Source organism: Cebus imitator, unplaced genomic scaffold (assembly GCF_001604975.1).
Source record: "Cebus imitator isolate Cc_AM_T3 unplaced genomic scaffold, Cebus_imitator-1.0 Scaffold189, whole genome shotgun sequence".
Classification (NCBI taxonomy): Eukaryota; Metazoa; Chordata; class Mammalia; order Primates; family Cebidae; genus Cebus; species Cebus imitator.
In genome coordinates this window covers 803,182-822,339 of record NW_016107504.1, presented here as the reverse complement: position 1 = coordinate 822,339, position 19,158 = coordinate 803,182, and the positions used below count along the sequence as shown (strand labels likewise).

At 35.8% G+C, this 19,158-nt stretch overlaps 1 protein-coding gene across 2 annotated transcripts in view; it reads left to right on the top strand.

Annotated features, from left to right (window-relative positions):
• The window catches only part of NUP62CL (nucleoporin 62 C-terminal like), a 67,464-nt gene that overhangs the window by 36,187 nt on the left and 12,119 nt on the right, over positions 1 to 19,158 (top strand). For both annotated transcript variants that reach the window (XM_017546449.2, XM_037744940.1), the window contains 5 exons: positions 3,985 to 4,135; positions 4,714 to 4,763; positions 4,905 to 5,039; positions 7,107 to 7,218; positions 10,253 to 10,319. In XM_017546449.2, coding sequence (XP_017401938.1) covers positions 3,985 to 4,135; positions 4,714 to 4,763; positions 4,905 to 5,039; positions 7,107 to 7,218; positions 10,253 to 10,319 — 515 coding nt within the window. The remainder of the gene's footprint in view (positions 1 to 3,984; positions 4,136 to 4,713; positions 4,764 to 4,904; positions 5,040 to 7,106; positions 7,219 to 10,252; positions 10,320 to 19,158) is intronic.

The window sequence follows — 19,158 nt, the reverse complement described above, 5'->3', positions numbered from 1 at the left end:
CAGACTGGTGTGCAGTGGTGCGATCTCAGCTCACTGCAACCTCTGCCTGCCGGGTTCAAGCAATTCTCCTGTCTCAGCCTCCTGAGTAGCTGGGACTACAGGCATGCGTCACCACACCCAGCAAATTTTTGTATTTTTTAGTACAGATGGGGTTTCACCATGTTGGCCAAGATGGCCTCGATCTCTTGACCTTGTGATACACCCGCCTTGGGCTCCCAAAGTGCTAGGATTACAGGCATGAGCCACTGCGTCCAGCCACTATTTCTTTTTTAGAAATGAACCTTGCATGCTACAATCTTTTCATTCTTTTGCTTTCAAACGGTCTATTAATATATCCTTGTATTTGAAGTGAATTTCTTATAGACAGTATATTGTTGGATCATTTTTTATCCACTCTTCCAGTCTCTGTATTTTAATTGGTATATTTAGCACATTTATATTTAAGGTAATTATTCTGCCATTTTATTTGTTTGTTGCCTTTAATTTTTGTTCTTCTCTTTCCTTTTTTTTGAACCCTTCTGTGGGTGGTTGAATATTTGAGGGGGTAATCTTTTTCTGTTTATAGTGTTTTTAAATACAGTATTTTGTATAGCTTTATTACTGGTTGCCCTAGGTATTACAGATACATGCATTACTTAACAGCAGTGTAGCCATACCAACATTTTACCACTTTCAGTGAAGTGTAAAAACCTTAATTCCATTTAATTCCTTTTACCCTTCTTAGCTTTTAAGTATGGTTATCTCAGCCATTTCTTCTGTGTAATTGACTATCACATCACATGGGGTTATAATTTTTACTTCAACCATCAAATGATTTAAGAAACTCATGAGAAGTAGAATAGTATATTTACCCTTGTCTATACCCATTTGATATTCCTTCCTTTATATCAAGGGTCCTCGACCCCTGGGCCAAAGACCAGTACTGATTTGTAGCCTGTTAGGAACCTGATCACACAGCAAGAGGTGAGTAGCAGGTAAGCATGCATTATTACTGCCTGAGCTCAGCCTCCTGTCAGGTCAGATACTAGACTCTCATAGAAGCACGAATCCTATAGTAAATTGCACATGCAAGGAATCTAGATTGTGTGCTCCTTATGAGAATCTAATGCCTGATGATTCTCCCCCAGGCCCCTCCCACCGTCTGTGGAAAAATTGTCTCCCACAAAACCAGTTCCTGGTGCCAAAAATGTTGGGGATCGCTGCTTTATATGATGTTTCAGGTCTTCTGATTTCATTTCCTTTCTGTTTAACTAATCTTCAAGGGTAGGTTTGCTAGCAACAAATTATCTTTTTTTGTTGTTGTTGTTACAGAGTTGCTTGTGTTTCATTTTTTTTTAAATTGCAATTTAGATTTTGGGGTACATGTGAAGAACATTCAAGATTGTTGCATAGGTGCACACATGGCAGTGTGATTTGCTGCCTTCCTCCCCATCACCTGTATCTGGCATTTCTCCCCATGCTCTCTCTCCCCAACTCCCCACCCCCCACTGTCCCTCCCCTATTTCCCCCTGACAGACACCAGTGTGTGATGCTCCCCTCCTTGTGTCCGTGTATTCTCATTGTTCAACACCCGCCTATGAGTGAGAACATGCGGTGTTTGATTTTCTGTTCTTGTGTCAGTTTGCTGAGAATCTTGATTTGACTTTGTGTGAGAATATCTTTAACTCTCCCTTCATTTCTGAAGGACATTTTCACGAGATACAGAAGTCATTGTTGACACTTTTTTTCATTCAGTTCTTGAAGAATGTTGTGTTACTTTATTCTAGCCTCCATGGTTTTAGATGGGAAATCTGCTGTCATCTAAACTGATATTCCCTTTTAAGTAATGCATTTTTTTTCTTTCTGGTTGCTTTCAAGATTTTTTTTCTTTATCTGTAGTTTTCAGAAGTTTAATTATTTTGTATCTTAGCATGGATTTAAGTTATTCTGTTTAGGGTTTGTCCAGCTTCTTGAATCTATGAGTTTATATCTTTTGATGAATTTTGAGAGTTTTCAATCTGTATTTTTTTTAAGACTTTTTTGGCCCATTCTCTCTTTCCTCTCTTTCTGAAACTATTATTTATACAAATGTTACCTCTTTTATTATTGTCCTCCAAGTCCTTGAGACTTTTTTTCATTTGCTTCTGCAAATTTTTTCTTTGTTTTTCTGTAAATTCTGTTTGTCATCAAGTTTTCTGATTCTGTCCTCTGTTGACTCCATTCTCTTATAAAACTCCTTAGGTGTGCTTATTATTTTGGTTATTTTACATTTCAGTTCTATATTTTTCATTTGGTTGTTATTCATAATTTCTATTTCTTTGCTGAGATTTTCTATTTTTTCATTTGTTTAAAGAAAATTTGAAACAGCTTGTTTGAGGCTTTTTTTTATGGTAGCTTTAAAATTCTTTTAAGATAATTCCAACATCTGATACTTCTCAGTGGTGGCACCTATTGATTGTCCTTCCTCTTTCAAGTTGTGGGTTTTCTGGGTTTTCATATGATGGGTAATGTTTAAAATTTTATCCTGGACATTTTGTCTATTATCTTAGGAAAGTTTAGGTCCTATTTCCATCTTTTTTTTCATCAAGCATCTCTTTATTGACATGTAGTACAAGGGGTGGGTGTGTTTGTATGTTCAGTTTCCCACTGGATGTTACCTACACTACTCCAGCAAAAGGGGTGCACTTATTCATGCTGTCTTAATGAAGATGGATGGTATGGAAACTGCTCCCTGCTTAGCCCCACTGACTCATCCCTCATGAAAGGTGAACACAACATGCTACCACTTTATTGCCAGTAAGTGGAGATGTAAGTTCAGCTCCTGGCTGGGCCCTGGAGCCCCCAGATCAAGGGGAAGTGGAGTGCTGTCTCATACTGCTTATTTGCTGCAGGTGGAGGCAGAATTTCAGCTTCCTGTTGGCCCCACTGATACAGGGGAGGGAAGAAGCAGGATGTCAACTACTATGCCTCATATCACTTCTTGCAGCCTCCTTGGTTGGTATGGAGGCTTATCTCTCTACTGGGCCCAACTGACACAGGCTCATGGGAGAAGGGGGACAAAGTGCTGACTAGGCGTCCTTTACTCTACCTCATTTAGTCTTGGCTTTGCCGGTGGATGTAGAGGTCAGGCTCCTCATTGAGTATTGCTGACCCCATGGGTGGTAGGAAGTGGGATCCCTACAACCTCCAACTTGAATTCCCTTGTTCAGTTGTAATGATGCTGGATGGGTATAGAGACCCAGTCCCCCACTGGGTGTCTCTGACACCCAGAGGCAAGAGGTGAAGCCTAATGGTGACTAACCCTGCCTGACTCTACCTCATTGAGCCTTGTTGCTACTGGGTAGGGATTTAGGTTCAGCTTGTCACTGGATCCCTGATAGAGGAATTGGAACTGTGCCTGTGTCTGCCAGGTAGGGAATTGATGATTACCTTCCCACTGAGCCCTGCTAACACTGCCCCAGCAGAGGAATCAGCATTGATTGGCTCTGTGGGTCAAGGGATCAAAGATCAGCTAGTTGCTGAGCCTTTTTTGTTACCATGTGGCAGGGGAATTGGAGTTCTGCATGATTCTGCCCAGTGGGGAATGCCCACTCTCTAGTGGATACTACTCAGACAGGGAATGGGTCACTTTGACTAAGAGCTAGGGGAGAGAGAATCCTATCTCCTTAGCTATGCTTACCCACAAAGGAGCTTCTGTTATGCTGAACTACAATGAGGGGAAGAGAAGTAATAGATTGTGGCACAGACTTTAACTCTTCTTGCTATGATTTAGTAGTTTTCTTAATAAATCTTCATTTACTATATTCCCCTAGGATAATTTTATGTGACTTTGAGGGTTTTTTTTTTTTTCAACATCTTTACCAGTTATGGTTGTTTTCTTTGGGAGCAGGTATGAGAAACTCCTTACATGCTGTTTTCTTCTCAGAGTTCTCCTGTGTTCTTAAAATCTGATCACACTTTTTAAAGTATGATTATTGGATCATCCTGCATCCTTTTGTGTTTTAGTGTGGTACCAACTCCTGTGATGACATATGCTCAACTGGAGGGTCTTGTAAATGAGTGGAACCTTGAGCTGGAAGATCAAGAGAAGTGCTTTCTTCTCCAGGCCACTCAGGTCAATGCTTGGGACCGTACATTGATTGAAAATGGTGAGATGGTAAGAAGATATTTTCATTAATCTACCTACATTGTACAAGTATTTGCAGATGAACACAAGAGAACAGACCTGTGTTTTGTTGTTGTTGTTTTGTTTATGTTTTTGTTTTTCGAGACAGGGTCTTGCTGTATCACCTAGGCTGGAGCACAGTGGTGCGATCACAGCTTACTGCAGTCTCAATCTGCCTGGTTCAAGCAATCCTCCCACTTCAGCTTCCCAAGTAGCTGGGACCACAGGGTCACACCAGCACCCCTAGCTAATTGTGTGTGTGTTTTTAGTAGAGATTGAGTCTTACTGTGTTGCCTAATTTGGTATCAAACTCCTAGGCTCAAGTGATCCTCCTGCCTTAGCCTCCCAAAGTGCTAGGATTATAGGCATGAGCCACCATACCCAGCCCTGTGGTTAATTTTCTATTCCAATATTGGTGAGAAGCTCAAAATATATTCCTTAGGTAATAAGTACCCTGAGTGAAAGGAAATTTTTCATATTTAAAGTATGTGTGAGAAAATTAATATCGCTCTAAAATTATTATATAAATTTAAATTTTTATATTATTGTATTCTTATTTCTGTTTATAGATTTGTATTTTACATGGAGAAGTGAACAAAGTGAAACTGGATCAGAAAAGGTAGAAATTTAGATTTCCCAGATTGAGAGATTAAAGACCTATTTTTTTATTCAGTGTTTTTTTCCTTCTGTAGTTTCTTAACTTTTTTTTTGTCCCTCCAAATTCCTTTCATCAGCCCTTTTATTAACTTATTTTATTCAGGTTGGAACAAGAATTGGATTTTATCCTGTCACAGCAGCAGGAACTAGAATTTCTGTTGACTTATTTAGAGGAGTCTGTGAGTGACCAGAGTGGACTTCATTATCTGCAGCATGCAGATGAGGAGCGTGTGGAGACGTAAGTAACTGAATAAAGATCTAAGAATGGGACAGGACTTATGCATTATGAGAACATTCCAGGAACAGAGGGGAAAAGTCAAATCGGAAGGCAAGGAATACAAATCGGTAGAAAAGGACAAGCTTTTGTAGTTGACATTTATCAATTTGTTTGACTGTTTTCTGCTGACTTTTCTAGATGCTTGCAAATGAGAAAATAATTCTGGCAATTTTGTTTTATAGCATTCTGTGTACTGTTATTACTCTCAGCCTTATGCATGTTCATCGTAAAGTTTTTGTCTTTGTCAAATTTGTTCTTAAATTAGAAGTACAAATTTTATGTGTGTGGTGTCATGGTATTGTGGGATATTCGTGGTCTCCTATTTATGTTGATTCTGCTAAAACTAATGTTCATGCAATTGCTTTAGTGATAAATAATTTGTTATTTTAAAGGCAGTTTGTTAATATGGAGGCAAACTGTATAGCTTTCAAAAATGGAATGATTTGGTCAATGTCTTAGGAGGACTATATTTTATTTGTGAGCTCTTCAGTCTTTACCTCCTGTCAATACAGTGCCAATGTTCCCAAAGTAACTTTATTTCTCTGGAACTGAGAAATATTTTATTAAGTATTAGAATTTGTATGAATGTGCAACATAAGTTAGATTGAGACTAAATTTGACTCATTTTTATCAATGACTTATTATGAGTTAAGACTGGGCTTATCTTTAATATACTTGCAAGTTAACTTTTTTGTGGCAGCATTAAATGTGGTAACTACAACTAATCTGTACTAACTTAAATCAGTTTCTGCTTTTGTATTTCAACCTTTGTGAATTTTTCTTTTCTTTGTATTGTTTTCTATGCATTTGTTTTTAAACATGTAGTTACATTTTTGGCCATAAGATCCTAACTGTAGTTAAAATAAATATTTGAGACATTGGTTCCTTTCTAGTTGCTCTTTGGTAGTCAGATTTATACACAGACACACACACACACACACACACAGACACACGCACGCACGCACACACGCATATATTTTTTTTCCAAGATGAATTCTTGCTGTGTTACCCAGGCTGGAAGTGCAGTGGTGCGGTCTCAGCTCACTGCAACCCCTGCCTGCTGGATTCAAGCAATTCTCCTGCCTCAGCCTCCTGAGTAGCTGGGATTACAGGTGCATACCGCCACATCTGGCTAATTTTTTGTATTTTTAGTAGAGATGGAGTTTCACCATGTTGGCCAAGCTGGTCTCAAACTCTTGACCTCGTGATCCACTCTCCTCGGCCTCTCCAAGTGCTGGGATTTCAGGCGTGAGCCACTGTACCCGGCCCAGATTTATATTGTGATGAAATATTCGCCAGAATCTTCAACCATCTAGGCAACTAATTCTATGGCATAAGTACTATGCCATAGAAAGGCAGTAGTTATCACAAATCTAATTGACTCTTTTAATTTTTATACACATTAAGGTTGAAAAATCCTTTGGCCACTTTAATTCTCATAAACATGTTTATTGACTGGGTCGTGTGTATGTGTGTGTGTTTGTGTGTGTAGTTTGGGTAGAAATCTTGAGAATTTAAGTATCTTGTGAACAGATTTGTCTATCTTTGATTATTGTGAAGCTTATTCTCAAAACATCTTTTTTTGCCTGATGGAGTATATTTATATGAGGTTCTATTTTGAAAATTTGTGTATTCAAAATCATTGAAGACATCTCAGCATTTATTGAATATTGCCAAACCCTAAGTAACTTCTCTTTCGTATGTAAATGTCCTGTAGGTGTATTTTGACACCTTAAAGGGTTCCATTGCTCTACAGATCCCACAGCATTCACCTAGAGGATGAATAGGTGATGGTAAAAATGGCAAGGTAGATAAAAGCCTTCTCATTTGGAGTTTTTTTAGAATATGGTAATAATAAGGTCACAAATGCTGCATTCATGAAAATATATCATTGGTCATAACTGAGATCCACTGAAAAGATAGGGGAATTGGGACAAATCCAATTGGCAGTGTCATGTTTATATGTCAATAACAAGGTAGTGGAGAAAACACTTTTTGTTAATCCCTTTATTTCACTTGCCTTTTCAGTTACAGATTAGCAGAAAGTATAGATGCTCAGCTGAAACAAATGGCCCAAGATCTCAAGGACGTTGTTAATCACCTGAATATATTTGGAAGTTCTACTGACACTACTGATCCGGTGTGTTTACTGCTTTGTGTACTTAGACAACCAAGATTTAGTATGAAATTGGTATTTCAGCCAGGTATGGTGGTTTATGCCTATAATCCCAGCACTTTGGGAGGCCGAGGCAAGAGGATTGCTTTAGACCAAGAGATTGAGGCCAGCCTGGGCAACATAGTGAGATCCTGTCTCTATAGAAAATGAAGAAATCTATCTGGGCATGATGGTACATATCTATAGTCCTACCTACTCTGGAGGCTGAGGTGAGAGGATCACTTGAGCCCAGGAGTTGAAAGCTGCAGTGAGCTATGCTTGCACTACTGTGCTCTAGCCTGGGTGACAGAGTAAGATCCTGTCTCTAAAAAGAAATTAGCATTCTGTGGTTCATTTAAGCTAGTCCCCTTCTTCCATCTTCTGTAGGGTTTCTTACCTGCATCTAGAGATATGAAGCCCCTTGGGTGTAATTAGTGGAGCAGGAAACATTTAGAGGCAAAAAAGGTTGTGAGTTTTTTGTGGTTATTCCCAGGAAGGTGAAAATATTACTCTTCCCTAAGTTGTCAGGGTTTTCTCCCTTATTCTTCACATAAGTAAGTATGTACCTGTGTTTATTTTTCTATTCACTTATTAGCCAGTTCATTCTTCTTTTTACATATTTGTTTACATACTCATATACGTGTTAGTAGGTATGCTTGTGCCTGTTAGACATAACCAGGCAATCCTTAATTTATCAGATTGCATTTTAACATTTGTTAGGTTGACCATTTGAGACTTTACATTTTTCTATAGACACTTAGTGAAATATGGTTATTAGGTTTTCACCTACCCCACAGAATACTATTTAGCTCATAATAAATGTATTATATCAGTGGAAGATAAAGCTGAGGCTCCAATTAGAGTTAAGATGCTGTGAATTAATTTGGCAATAAGAAAGAATTGGTTTTTCCTTTTTCTATACTCTAATTAAAGAGCTTATTTCCTGTACCTTTCCCTGTTGTCTTAGCAGCTAAATGGAGTCCTCCTTTTCCCACTCCCGCTCTGTGGCAGTAATAGTAAGAGGGATCTCCCATTGTGGGAGTTCCCATTGTGCTTTCTATCAGTTAATTATAATTAGGAGTGAGGCTAGGTTCTGGGTAGGTGAAGATGAATGACATATACATAAGTGGCGATCATTCTTTAGTAAGCTCTGTTCAATTATATACAGACAGTTCTTTATCTACATACATCTTACAGTACCTTTTTTTAAATTATAAAGATACGGCATATTATAGCTGAGAAAGTATTAGTATTTTGTTTAAGTCATTTAATCTCTCTGGGTCTTGGCTCCTTTCGCAAAATGTCAAGGATAGACTAAATGATCTTTAAGTCCCTTCCAGCTATAAAAATTATGCCGTTCTCTACTTTGGGTAAATCTAAAGTTGAACAAAGACAAATATAAATTAGTGTGGAATTATTCATGCTACCATGTCCCTGTGTTCAAACAGATGATCAAGAGTTTACAAAATACTGATTTTCTCTTAATGAAATACTAGATTACCATTGTAATTCCAAAATTCAAAATTGTTCTGTTGTAACATTTTGATGCATAGGTAAATATATGCAGATTTAGGCATGCAGCAGAGCTGGTTTCTAGTTTCTTTGTGTTGAATTAATATAAGTGGAGTGTTCACAACCAAGTTAATAAAAGGAGACTATAATTCTGTTGTTGTCCATTTTCTCTACTTAGCCCTGGATTGTTTTATTTTATTTTAGTACTGGGTAGTAAATGGTTTGAGTCTTTTTGTTTTCCTGGCAGGGGTGATTGGGATGTTTAAGATGAGTCAGTTAAAGGGTAATTGCTGTTTGATTGCAGAATAAAAGAAGGAAGAAATCAGTGACAGCTCTTTTTGCAGATAGCATAAATCCTTGGACAAGAAACGGGAAAAACATTTTCTGAACAATAATATACCTGTAGATAATTTATTGTAACCAGATCAGCAAATCTTTATTACTCTGGGTCATATACCAGGGTAGAAAACTAGAAGCTGTGTGTTCTAGTACTCATGGTGATGAGATTTATCTGTTTTTATTTCCCCTTTTTTGGTGAGAGGCAATGGGAAAGACCACCTAGTGTCTAAAATTTTTATTAAGCAAGTTCATATTATGCACTGTGTTATTCAGTCACATTTCCTTATAAAAATCTATAAGGAAAATTAAGTCATCTGTATTACCAGTACCTTGATAATATACTGCGCATTTCTTTCTAGTCTTTTTTGCTTGGCTGATAAAAATATTTCTTTTGTTTTAAAGATTACTGGAAACTATATAACTTTTTGTATTCTGTCTTAATATTCATTCATGGTCTTTCTCAAAAATTTTAACTATTCTTTGAAAACATGAGTTTTAATGGTACTATAATATTTCATCGGGGTGACTTTAATATATTTAATCATTTTTTAATTGGTAGAGATATTGTTTCCAATCTTTGGCCAATATAAAATAGTCCAGTAATCACCACTTATTTAGATTTGATTATCTACTCTGGATGGGTTCCTGGAAATAGAATATACTGACTGAGTCAAAAGGTATGAATATTTTAAAGGTTTTGATATGTATCATAAAAATTTACATTTTGAAAGGTTGAGTCAATTTATATTACTTTTGGCTATATATGAATTATACCTATTTTCCCACATACTCGATAACTGAGTATGACTATTTTTAAAAAATTACTGATTTGGTTGACAAATGGTGCTATTTTTAATTTTTTATATGAATTCATTGTCTTGTAAAATATTTCTTAATGTTCTTTATACTGTGGTAGTCAGTTTCTTATTGAATTATAGATATCCAATTCCTGGTAGTTAGAAAATAATTAAATTGAACCAATACATAAAGATAATGAGCATTGCAAATATGAATTAGCAAAAAAAATAAAAATTAGTATTTAGTAATTCTCAGTTGATTTCTTACCATAGGAAATTAAAAGCCACTTCCTAATGTCAATTTCTTATGTTTATTTTTTATTTACCACCTCAGAATAATCATAATCTAAAAGTCTTATATGTGTTTTTAGCTCCAGCAGATCTGCAGAATTCTGAATGCCCATATGGACTCTCTGCAGTGGATTGATCGGAATTCAGGTGGGAGTTTGCTTGTATGCCACTCTCTGTATTTATTGCAAGTAGAAAATGTGATACATCTCAGGTTGTGTTCTCCATGAACAAACTCATATAAAAGCTGTTGTATGGGTGTTGTTTGACTCACAGTATGTCTATTTTAGTTCTGAAACACTGTAATTCCCTATTTTTTTCAATGAAATACATATGGGATAAACTAGAAATTAATGAAAATAGAGGATGGATAGGAATAGGGTATATAGAATTGGAATAGGTGCAAGACTTCTATGAATATGCCTTTTTATAAAGTTTTGACCCGAGAGCCATATAAATGTTTTACATACCAAAAAATTAGAATTAAGTAAAAATTAATGAGAAGGAAGACAAATACTAAAGTTGAATACATACTGAAACCAAACAAACCTATGTAACTAATTTATAACAATCTCCTAGTTCAGATAACTTTTGAACATAGTGTTCAAAAGTTGATGATGCATCCTTCTAGGATGTCATCTTAAGGATATAAGGAACTGCAGAGAAATTTTAAACTTTCTTAATAGGTCTATTATTAGTTTCAGAATTATAATACCAATATTACTACCATTTCATATATATTGAGAAATAAGGCAAAGCATGTTAGGGACAATAGAAGTCAAGATTTTCATTGAAAGTCAAAGAGATACAAGTTATTTTTCCTCTTCTTTTATATTTGCATTATAAATTTGAATTTACGATATCAGTAATGAATTCCTGCTCCTTTATTCTATACACAGAAAGGGCCTAGAAACAATGACAGACACACCCCAGTAGCAATGAGCACACCCAGAACCGAGATCTTGGTTTCTTTTAAATGCCATTCTAAAATGAACCAAGTCTTCTTGGGGAAGTGTCTAATCTCATGCCTCAGGCTGAGAAAGTACAGAGTGAGCTTGGGACTTCTTGTGCAAGAAAGCAATCATTGTTCAGTGACTAATAAGGTTATATCAGGACATAAGATTGTGCTCAATGGGACTCCCACTGGCCACATTAGGATGGTTTGAACATCAAAAAGAACAGTAATAGTAGTAGATTATAATAGATTGAGGGAAAAGAAAAGCCCATGAGTCTATAATGATATTCAAAAAAAAAAAGGAGGTACATGGGAAAGTCTTTACAGAAGCATGCCAGCTAATTATTAAAAGAAGGAATGATAAAATTAGAAAACTACCATTAAAAAAACTTTCAATAGAACCCTTTTATTAAGCTCACTCTCATCTTGAACACCCTCATTTGTAAAATGTTCAAACTGTCATTTCTTGGCAGAAAAAAACGCTAACAGGAGATGGACCCAATATAGTCTATAATTTGCTGAGTTAATTTTTTCAAAACAGTTTTTTGAGACATAGTTTACATACCGTAAAGTTTACCCATTTTAATTGTACAATGAGGAAAAGAGCCATTTTGCAACCACAGCAAAATAATTGATTCAGGCAAGGATTGTCAATGAATGCTAAAACCATTGAGTTTAAGATTGTTGGAGTATAGGATATTTATGTGATTTCAAAAATATCACTCGATAGATTACTGAATAATTATAAAGGATAAAACATGCCTTTATAACAGCTATCTGACATGTACCACTTTAATGAAGTGATCAAACTTAGCCTCTCCAATAGTAGGATAACTCAACTTTATGTGCCTCTTGATCTGACATAAGAAGTATACAGTATCATTTATATAGTAGTCTTATCAAAAATTTTTAAGTTGAATCTAATAATAAGAAAATAATCAGATATTCCACATGTGAGACATTCTGAAAGATGATGTAGTATTCTTACCCAAAATTTTTAAATTGAATCTAATCTCAAGACAATAATCGGGCACTCTATGTGTGAGACATTCTGAAAGTTAATTGGCTTGGACTCTTCGTTATGGGAAACAAATTTCAAAACAAACAAACAAAAATAACTGGATAGTCTTAGATGAAAAGGGGCATAACATTCAAGTCTACCTTGTTAACCTTGATTAGATACTGATCAAAACTAAAAAGATATTGTTTAGAATATTTGGGGATTGAATATGGACTATGTATTAAATGATATTAAGGAATTGTTTATTTTACCAAATGCAATAGTTATAATTATGTAGGAAAAATTCCTTATTCCTAGAAGATGCAGGCTACATTATTTAGATAATTTTCATGTCTGTAGGTTACTTTCAGCAAAAATTTGCGAAGAGAAAGATTTAGCAATTTGTGGCAAAATGGTAACAGTGGGTTAATCTAGGTAAAAGGCATACAAGTGTATGATTTTTAATATTCTCTCAACTTTCCTATAGATTTAAGATAAAAATTAGGGGGAAATCATTTTTATAGACTTTGCCTAAATTTAGAATATAATCAAGTCTAAGAAATTAAGACAAATGGGAGCTAGTTAACCAGAGTTAATACTTTTAAAGATATGGCCTTAAAATAATACAAATTTTATTATTTGGCATTCTAGATTTTTCATTTTCTGCATTAATAGAGGTCATCAACCATGAACTTCTTCAGCTTCTTTCCCTTCCAGACATACCTATGTCATCATTCATATTTACTTCCTTCTCTCCTGTATTAAGGAAAAAATATCCTATCCATTTTGAAACTTTTGAATTATCAGAGGGAGGTTGAATTATATATTGCTTTAATATTTTTTAAAACTACCTGATGGGGAGAGGTGTCTAAGTCAGGAAGATATGGGTTCAAGTCAAGGCATTACCCCGTAATTGTTGTGTGACCTTAATTGTTACTTAATCTCTCTCAGTCTGTATCTTCATTTTTAAAATGAAGGATAATATCTACATTTTAGGGGTTTTGTAAGGATTAAAAGTAGCATTGTCAGTAAATGGTAGGGGTAGAACTGGTTACTGATTATCAGACTTTACTATGTTTATGAGGTCAGGTAAGAGAAAAGAAGGGTCATGTGGTTCAAAAGGTAGCTATTAAATTGGAAGGCAGTTCCAGGTAGATTATCACCAAAAACCACTTACCCAGAGAAGTTATAAGAACTGCTGAGATGTGTCAGTAACTGGAAAACACTGAGGAATGGGATTAAACAATGTTTGACTTAATTGTCTTCCTGTTGCATGTTTTTCTACAATGATCAGTGCTTCTCGGGTAGAGTTGAGGAAGGTGTCAAAATGTAATTTGAACTGTAGAGAAAAATTATAGGGATTTTTGTTTTCTCTTGGCAGGGATCCTCTTTGTTATAAATGAAATCTCAAGGCTTTCAGCCAGTGTTTCCTTAATAAAATTAAGATTGTTAGCATTGAAAGGGACTTACTTTATTTAAATGGAGAAACTGTGGCTCAGAGAGGTTGAATGACTTCCTTAAGAACACACAGCTAATTAATGGCAGAGCTAGGACCAGGATCCAGACTTCCCTATTATCAGAATGATATTCTTTCTTCTGGTGTGCTCTTAAAACAACTGTAATATAGGTATTACTGACTGTAAAAACAAATCTTAGTCATGTACCTAATAGTAGAGGACAAAGGTTTTCAAAGTATGGTAGTATTTAGGATAGGATGTAAGTTCTAGGTATCTGGGAAAAGTTCTAAGTCTACACAGGATAAAAAGAGTAAAACAGTAGAGAGTAATGATTACTGTGAGTTACTTTTTAACTAAAAATTTATTTGAGCTGGAGAGGCGATGAGATTTCATACTGGTTCTCAACTGGGAAAAAGGAGGCCATGATAAAGAATGATCCAAAAGCCTGGTATTTCTTGACTCTGTGGGCTCCTTTTTGCCATTCCCACCCAAGAAGCCTTTCTTTTTCATATCAAGAAATGACAAGATGAAGAAATTAAGAGTGGCAGGGTTTAATTATGCTGTCTTAAGAGAGGTGGGTTTTTTTTTGTTATTTTGTTTTTTAGTAGTTGATTGGATCATGTATGCTGAAATGATCTGTGGACTGAAAAGTTTTAAGAGCAAGCTCAATGAATCCATTTATTCCTACTTGAATAATAGTTGTAGAAAAAGTAATAGATGTGTTATATAAACAATACAAATACTATAGTTTTTGACTAAAGAGAAATCTTCCACTTGTATATAAAGTCAAATCTTTATTTTAAAAGGATTCTGGGAAATGTTTTTATAATTTAATATCTTTAATTTTGATACACATTTTTTCCATCATAAAACATGACAACTGTTAAACTAAGAGGATCATATATTTAACTAAAAAATCGGCTCCTTAAGGTGATTTGGATGCTGGGCACTGTCACTCATGCCTGCAATCCCAGCACTTCAGAAGGCTGAGGTGAGTAGATTGCTTGAGCCCAGGGATGCAAAACCAGCCTGGGCAACAAAGTGAGAGCTCATCTCTTAAAAAAAGAAATAGCTGGGTGTGGTAGCACACACCTGTGGTTCCAGCTACTTGGGAGACTGAAATAGGAGGATTGAGCTTGAGAGTTTGAGGTTACAGTGAGCCGTGATTGTAACACTGCATCCCAGCCTGGGTGACAGTGAGACTGTATTTAAAAGAAAACATGATTTGGAAATGAAACATTTATTCTATAATAATAGTTATAGAAAAAGTAATAGATGTCTTATATTAATACAAATATTATAGTTTTTTACTAAAGAGAAATCTTCAACTTGTATATAAAGTCAAATCTTTAGATATATTAAAATATTATATAAAAGTCCATTCAACTTTTCAATATCCATGAATAAGTTACAGAGAACCAGGCCCCCTTTTTTCTCTAACTTATGTGATGGGTTAGATAAGTGATGGGACTGAACTAGAAAGGTGTCGGAGTACTAGATAATTGAATTAAGGCGTGTCTTAACATCTGTAGGTAATAACCAATTTTTACATTTGATACCCTCCTTTGTTTAACATTATGCCTTTTTTGTCCAAATTAGTGTAGATAATTGAGAGTTAATAGTAACTATGGTCAGATACCAGTTTCCCCTCTTGTTAGTCTCTTTGAAAAAATTTACAACATTATTTTGAGGTTGACTTGATGGCAGTGCTGTAGTTATACAGCTGTCTTCTCAGTTGGAAGTCATTGAAACTGTGGCAACTCCAGTTCTTCTGGGACCACTTATGACAGAGTTGGCAATCCATCTGAGCCAATTTGTTACTAGTTTTAAGTATATGGTGCTACTTCTCCTAGAGAGGCGACATGGGTTGACAGATAGCATTTTCTTTTTCTTCATGTACCAAACCATATCATATCTGTTAATATTTATCAAACATCCCAATAATGTAATAGGCAATGGGAAATCTTATACTTGTAATTATTTGAAAGTCCACTGAGTATTTCATGAGGTTTTACTTCTTTCATAAAGTATCCCAAAGCTTCAAGACTAAGATATATTTCATCCATAATTATTGCAGTCTCTTAAGGAACAGAACCACATAATTATTTAATAGCTGCTCACAACATTTAGCCTGCTATTTAGGGAAGAGTTACTCCTTAGAGTAATTATAAGTACCATATGAGATTTTGTAATATTTCTAAAATACAATCCCATTAGTACTAAGCTGAATGGCCATGAACACCTTATTTTTTTATGTAAAACAGTTGTCTCTCATGATTTGACTAACTCATGCATAAAATGTCATAGGGTCATTTTAGAGAAGCAGTTTTGTGTGATATGTCATAATTATACTTCATATTTGCCCAGTGTTAATATTTATTGTCTGAGGGAATTGTTTTAAATTAGACTTTTTGGTGTTGGATATTTTTTAAAGAAGCTTTGGTCCAGATAAGAAAGATTTTTAAAATGTACACACATATATTTTGAGACAAGGTCTCACTCTGTCACTCAGGCTGGAGTGCAGTGGCATGATCTTGGCTCACTGCAACCTCTGCCTCCTGGTTCAAGTGATTCTCCTGCCTCACAGCCTCCTGAGTAGCTGGGACTACAGGCATACACCACCATGCCTGGCTAAATTTTGTATTTTTTGATAGAGACAGGGTTTCATGGTATTGGCTAGGCTGGTCTCAAACTCCTGGCCTCAAGTGATCCACCCACCTCAGCCTCCCAAAGTGTGGGGATTACAGGCATGAGCCACCACACCTGGGCTAAAAATCTCTTTATGAATTACTTTCATCCCTCTCATATCTGAAGAGTATCAGATGCTGAGATGCCAAAAGATGCCTTTGAATTTCCATTAAAGTGCCTTGTTCGTCTTTCATCTTCTCGAATAGAATCTGATTTACTGAGCAAGGTTGTTTCGTTTACTTCATCTTTTTCTTTAATTCTTTGGAAAAGCTTTGTGGCATTGGTTGATTGGTGAGGTCATCTTTTGTGCTCTTGAGTATAATGTTCCACTTTGCTTACTTGAAAAGCGAATGCCCTTGATCTGCCTGAGATTCGGCAGCAACACAAAGACATCTCTGTTAGTGAGGCTCACTTTTAGCGTTTCTCAACCTCAACAGAGACACTTGGTTGTTCCCAGTGCAGTTAATTGAAAGGTATTTTATGTCTTTCCACTGTTTATTAACCACTTGCTCACCTTTGTTCCCCTTTACAGACGAAATAGATTTGTTGTCACACCTTCGTCTCTTGATTCTAAAGAACTTCTTGTAGGTTTGATTAGGGTACTAAGATTAGAATCGAGCAAGTGTTCAGCTCCTGTTAGGAAAGCGCATGCATGTGATGGTTAGCGTTCTCAGAGCTCCACTTCCCAAACTTGCTTTTCTATATGTAAATCCAGATTTGAAATACACTCAATACATCTGCAAAATTAGATTTCTCACTAATCCTACTTATGTACATTTTGTGCCCAAGTGAATTTCCTAAAGCTGGAGAGACTCCCCAGATGAAATATGTAACATAATTTAAATCACTTCCAAATACCAGAATATATATTGTTTGTGAGAAGGACACATTTTTCTCCAAAGACATTTTCTTTCTGTTAGTGACCAAAAAACAAATACAGTACACTGGAGTCTTACTCTAATGCTGTTTTGGGGCCCATGATCCATTGCCACCTCATAGATAAGGTAACCTGATGGTATTTCCCCAATTAAACTTTGCCAGATGGGATTCAGATAGGCCAGCCTTATTCTGAGCACTTCAGTGTTTGAAGGGACAACAAATAGTATTATGCTGTGGTGCCAGTTATTAGCTCAGCATAATACTTTTTATTTAAAAATTTCACAGCATTTGGCAAACTGGTGCACTATAACAGGAAGAGCACTGTTATATGGGAGTCTAAAGATACAGGTCCTAGTAGAAATTCATCAGCTTTGGCCTTTGAGAGGTAACTTAACTTTCTTGAGTTTTTAATTATTTGCTCCATCCCAGGGTATTGTGGGAATCAAATAGGATGATATCTATTGGCATTTTGAAAACTGAAGTGCTATATAATTGGAAGGTGTTCTTTTAGATACAAGTTGAAACCACACAGTAGTTATGACTCTAAATACAAAGCATCTACTACATGCCAAGCCATTGTGTATCTCCGTGTAGGAGGTATAAATATTAATGGCATCTCTGCACTGAACAGGTACAAATGAGAGGGTAGAGGTATGGTAAAGGAAGAAGAACATAATATGCAGTTGATTTCCTAGAAAAGATAGAATTTGAAGTGAGACTTTAATAAGTAATAATTTCAATAGGATGACTAAATAAAGGCCACTTAAGATATAATAATTCTACTGCTTTGTTCTCCTCTGCCTCCAATAATTCAGGATGCTTTCACCATCTTTTCTTTTTACACTCTTCCTTGAAATATATTTTTTTATTAATTTTGTGTGAAGGGCAGTGCTATATACAAGCAGAGTATCTTGTCATCATTTTACTTTATCAGTGGCAAGACCAGTATGTGTATTCTCATGGTGGAAATGCAATTTTGTACATCTCTGTAAATACTTTTTCCCATCAGACATACTTAGGACTAAGAATTCAAGTACATTTATTCTGAGTGTAACTTTGATCTTAATAAACTGGATATCTTAAAAGTAGCTATGAGTAGTAGAAAGACAGTATTCTCTCTCTTTCTTCCTCATCCCTCTCTCCACTCTCCCCTCTCCCTGTATGTTTCCCTTCCTCTGTTTCTGAATGAGAAATAAACCTTAATTATTGCAGGTCCCTAAGATTTCAAGGTTGCTTTTAAACAGGAGCCTAACCTAACTAACATAGAAGGTAGATTCAACAATAACTGAAACCTTAAAACGTGGCACTGGCTTAGCAGGCAGACAACCATGAGGAAACATATGGTAAAGACTGAAAAGATGGCCAGCCATGTTAAACAGTTAGAGCAGATTTGGTAAAACTGTTGCCTAACATACATTGGGGGTCATATTACATGGCTACTGAGCTGGCACTTCTAGGAAAAGAGGTTGAGAATCAAAACTTATTTGTGTGTGTTGGTCTTTTTTTAATTGAAATTTCTATTGAGGTAATTGCAGAATAATATAGAAGTCATGTTAATTTTTTACCTGGTTTTCCTCAGAGGCAACATCTTGCAAAACTGTAGTACAATATTACAACCAGGATATTCATATAGATAAAATCTAATCTCCTTCAGATTTCCCCCGTTTTACTTGTGTATGTGTATTTAGTTCTGTACAGTTTTATCGCATGTAGATTTATATATCAACCACCATAGTTAAGATAAAGAACAGCTTCATACCATATTTCCTCATGTTCTCCCTTTTATCACAGCATTCACCTTCCCTCCCTTCTACCAAATTCTCTTACCCACCACTCTACCTGCATTTCCTGATTAACTGCTTGGCAACCACGAATCTATTTTCTATTTCTAAAATTTTATCATTTTAAAATATATAAATAGAGTCATACAGCATGTAACCTTTTGGGATTGGCTTTTTCCCCCCTCAGCATAATTTTCCAAAGATTCATTGTGTTTCTGTGTGTATCAAT